Source organism: Acipenser ruthenus, chromosome 24, assembly GCF_902713425.1.
Source record: "Acipenser ruthenus chromosome 24, fAciRut3.2 maternal haplotype, whole genome shotgun sequence".
In the NCBI taxonomy this organism is placed as follows: Eukaryota; Metazoa; Chordata; class Actinopteri; order Acipenseriformes; family Acipenseridae; genus Acipenser; species Acipenser ruthenus.
In genome coordinates, this window is record NC_081212.1 from 24,005,564 (window position 1) to 24,008,015 (window position 2,452).

Here is a 2,452-nt window from a genome sequence, read left to right on the forward strand (position 1 = left end):
TTTATTTGCACCGGCACTTAAAGGGTTAGCCATGCTTAAAACGGATTTACGAATGAAAAGCTTGGACGTGCACTTATGGTTATCCAAGAATTGTGTGTTGTGGCCAGTACGTTTTTAAGTTGGCCATGTGTTATTAGTTTGGGTGAGTCTTATACTTATTTTAGCTGATCTTATTTATAAGTTAAAATGTTCCATTTTTTCCTCTTTCTAGACAGACATTTCTCTTTGTTTTTAAAATATTACATATGCCATATGTCAAATCAAACCGAACCTCCAACCAACACGAAATGTATGTTACCCAATTATAAGTGAAATGGTTCTGAAAAGTCAACAATGTGAACCAGATTTGGCATTGTTAAGAAAAATGCATTTTGTAACAATAGATGAGTTCATATAGTCACTTCCACCAGCCTTTTAAATATTTATTTAACCTTCGACCACACAGAGAATCGAGATACACCTAATACCACAAATAAGTGGTGATATTTCAATGCAGGGGGTTGAGCATGATGCAAGACAGTTCAGAAAATAATATCACTGTTAGGAAAAGAAAAAATCAAAATGTATAAAAAATGGGGGGACATTGAAATCCTGTTTTAATGTGGTACCAAATATCCACACAGGTATTACTAAAAAGCATGTACTGTAATCTTTTTTTGAATTCTCTACACGGCATTTGTAATCGGGTATCCTTGTTTAAAGGTATTACGTTACGTTGTTAATTTATTTCCACACAGGTTTCCCTCTGAACCCGTGCCTTTCTATTGGGACATTCGCTGTTATAACCCACACTTTATATGCGCAATACTTAGACACTGAAGAGCATATTTTCAGTAATCGCGGTACAGGTTCCAGTTTCTTGCAGCCTGCGGTTCATGACTTGTAGACAGTGCAAACCGTTATGCATATTAAAATCTGATAAGAGATGAGTCGTCAGCAAATGAAAGTGTATGTTAATACTTCCATAACATATTTGAATAAGCCTGACTACTTACAATTGTGTGGAGGAACTGTGTTAAATAGACACGGTAGCACAAAGCAGAGTATGACCATGTTAACGGTATAAAACCAGCAAGACACTGGAGCAGATATAACCGCCTCCTCACGTGTAGCTTTATACCATTCAAATGGGTTTAATCTGACACATTTTCTTGTCTTAGCTTAAAAATTGGCCACACACTTAAATGTCTGGTGGCAAAATATTATATTTTAGGAGCTTATGCGTGCATCTTGCTGTTTCTTGTTAGTTCAGTAACATCAGTCTGTTTAAAAAAAAAAAAAAAAAAGTAAAAAACGTGCACACATATCATGGCGGTAAATGCGTTGTGAATTTAGCCCCAGAATGGAACTGGGAAGAAATGCATGTAATTATTTTAAATTGTATCTCAATTGAACGAGGTGGGCGGGACGTCAATAGATTAATTAACTATTGGGGGGTCTGACTTCCATCTTTCAACGGTGCGCGTTGTAGAATTCCTAATCAACCCAAACCCATTCGCCCATTGCTGATCAGTTTAACACAATGCTTTTCAGTGCTCAGTTAGAATTGACAGTGCAAAAAGCAGCCGGCAGCCCCGTGTGTGTGAAATCAAGTTTTCCGACACTAAGCAGCATTTACATCGTTTTATTAAAGATCAAATATCAATCCCTGTTGTTCGAAACTGCTGTTCTGACAATAAATAACAATAACTTACTTTTGTTCGTTAGAGGCTCAAACAATATGTCCTCAATCCATAAGATAAAATATTTTACAACAATAGTCTGTTTTACATCATCTCCGGCAATCATGCGAATTAAGACAAACACGGGGAAGGGTTTCTGAAGTCAGGAAAGAGCACGGGATGAACAAAAACCAAGTGTCACGTGTTGAAGCAACAAGACATAATGGCGATCATGATGAAAGATAGTCCGAATGACAAGATTCAGTCGAGATGAGTCACTGGCTCTCCGCCAATTTCAGGAAGGCTGGTTTATATATCCTTCAGAAGAGTTGGGTTTTTTTCCTGTATCTTGGAGTCCAATGGAATTAAACCAAGTTCTAGACAGACAACGACATCCCAACAATGCAGGACCGTGTCTCAAGTTTCCAGGACAATGTTCAATGTTGTGGTAGCTTTCAAGTCACATCTTCTTTGTTTTCAAATGAAAAATAAAAACGTTTTTTTGATGTTGTGATGAGCTAAGACTGGTCTGTTCTCATGCGGGGCAGTGGGAACATGCTGGGTCCAGAACCTGTTGCTCCTCGCTCGGTCTCACGTCTCCACGGGGCTCGGTACCATGCTGTTCGGAGTGTCTGGTAACTGGGAGGACAAAGAAGTGATATCACTGCCAGAAGAATTACCCAAGGAACCGGATTCGGAAAAAGACACCTGTGATCAAAGACACACATTGAATTAAAATGAGGACTAGTCTGAGCACTAGCCATGCTCAACCATTTTATAACTCCCACACA

General features: G+C 38.6%; 1 protein-coding gene across 3 annotated transcripts in view; it reads right to left on the reverse strand.

Annotated features, from left to right (window-relative positions):
• Window positions 1-1,608: 1,608 nt before the first annotated feature.
• Window positions 1,609-2,452, reverse strand: part of LOC117429469 (insulin gene enhancer protein ISL-3) — a 9,222-nt gene continuing 8,378 nt past the window's right edge. For 2 of the 3 annotated variants that reach the window (XM_058998850.1, XM_058998851.1), the window contains exon 6: window positions 1,609-2,369. In XM_058998850.1, coding sequence (XP_058854833.1) covers window positions 2,253-2,369 — 117 coding nt within the window. In that variant the 3' untranslated portion in view covers window positions 1,609-2,252. The remainder of the gene's footprint in view (window positions 2,370-2,452) is intronic. The other variant, XM_058998852.1, reaches the window with a different exon arrangement.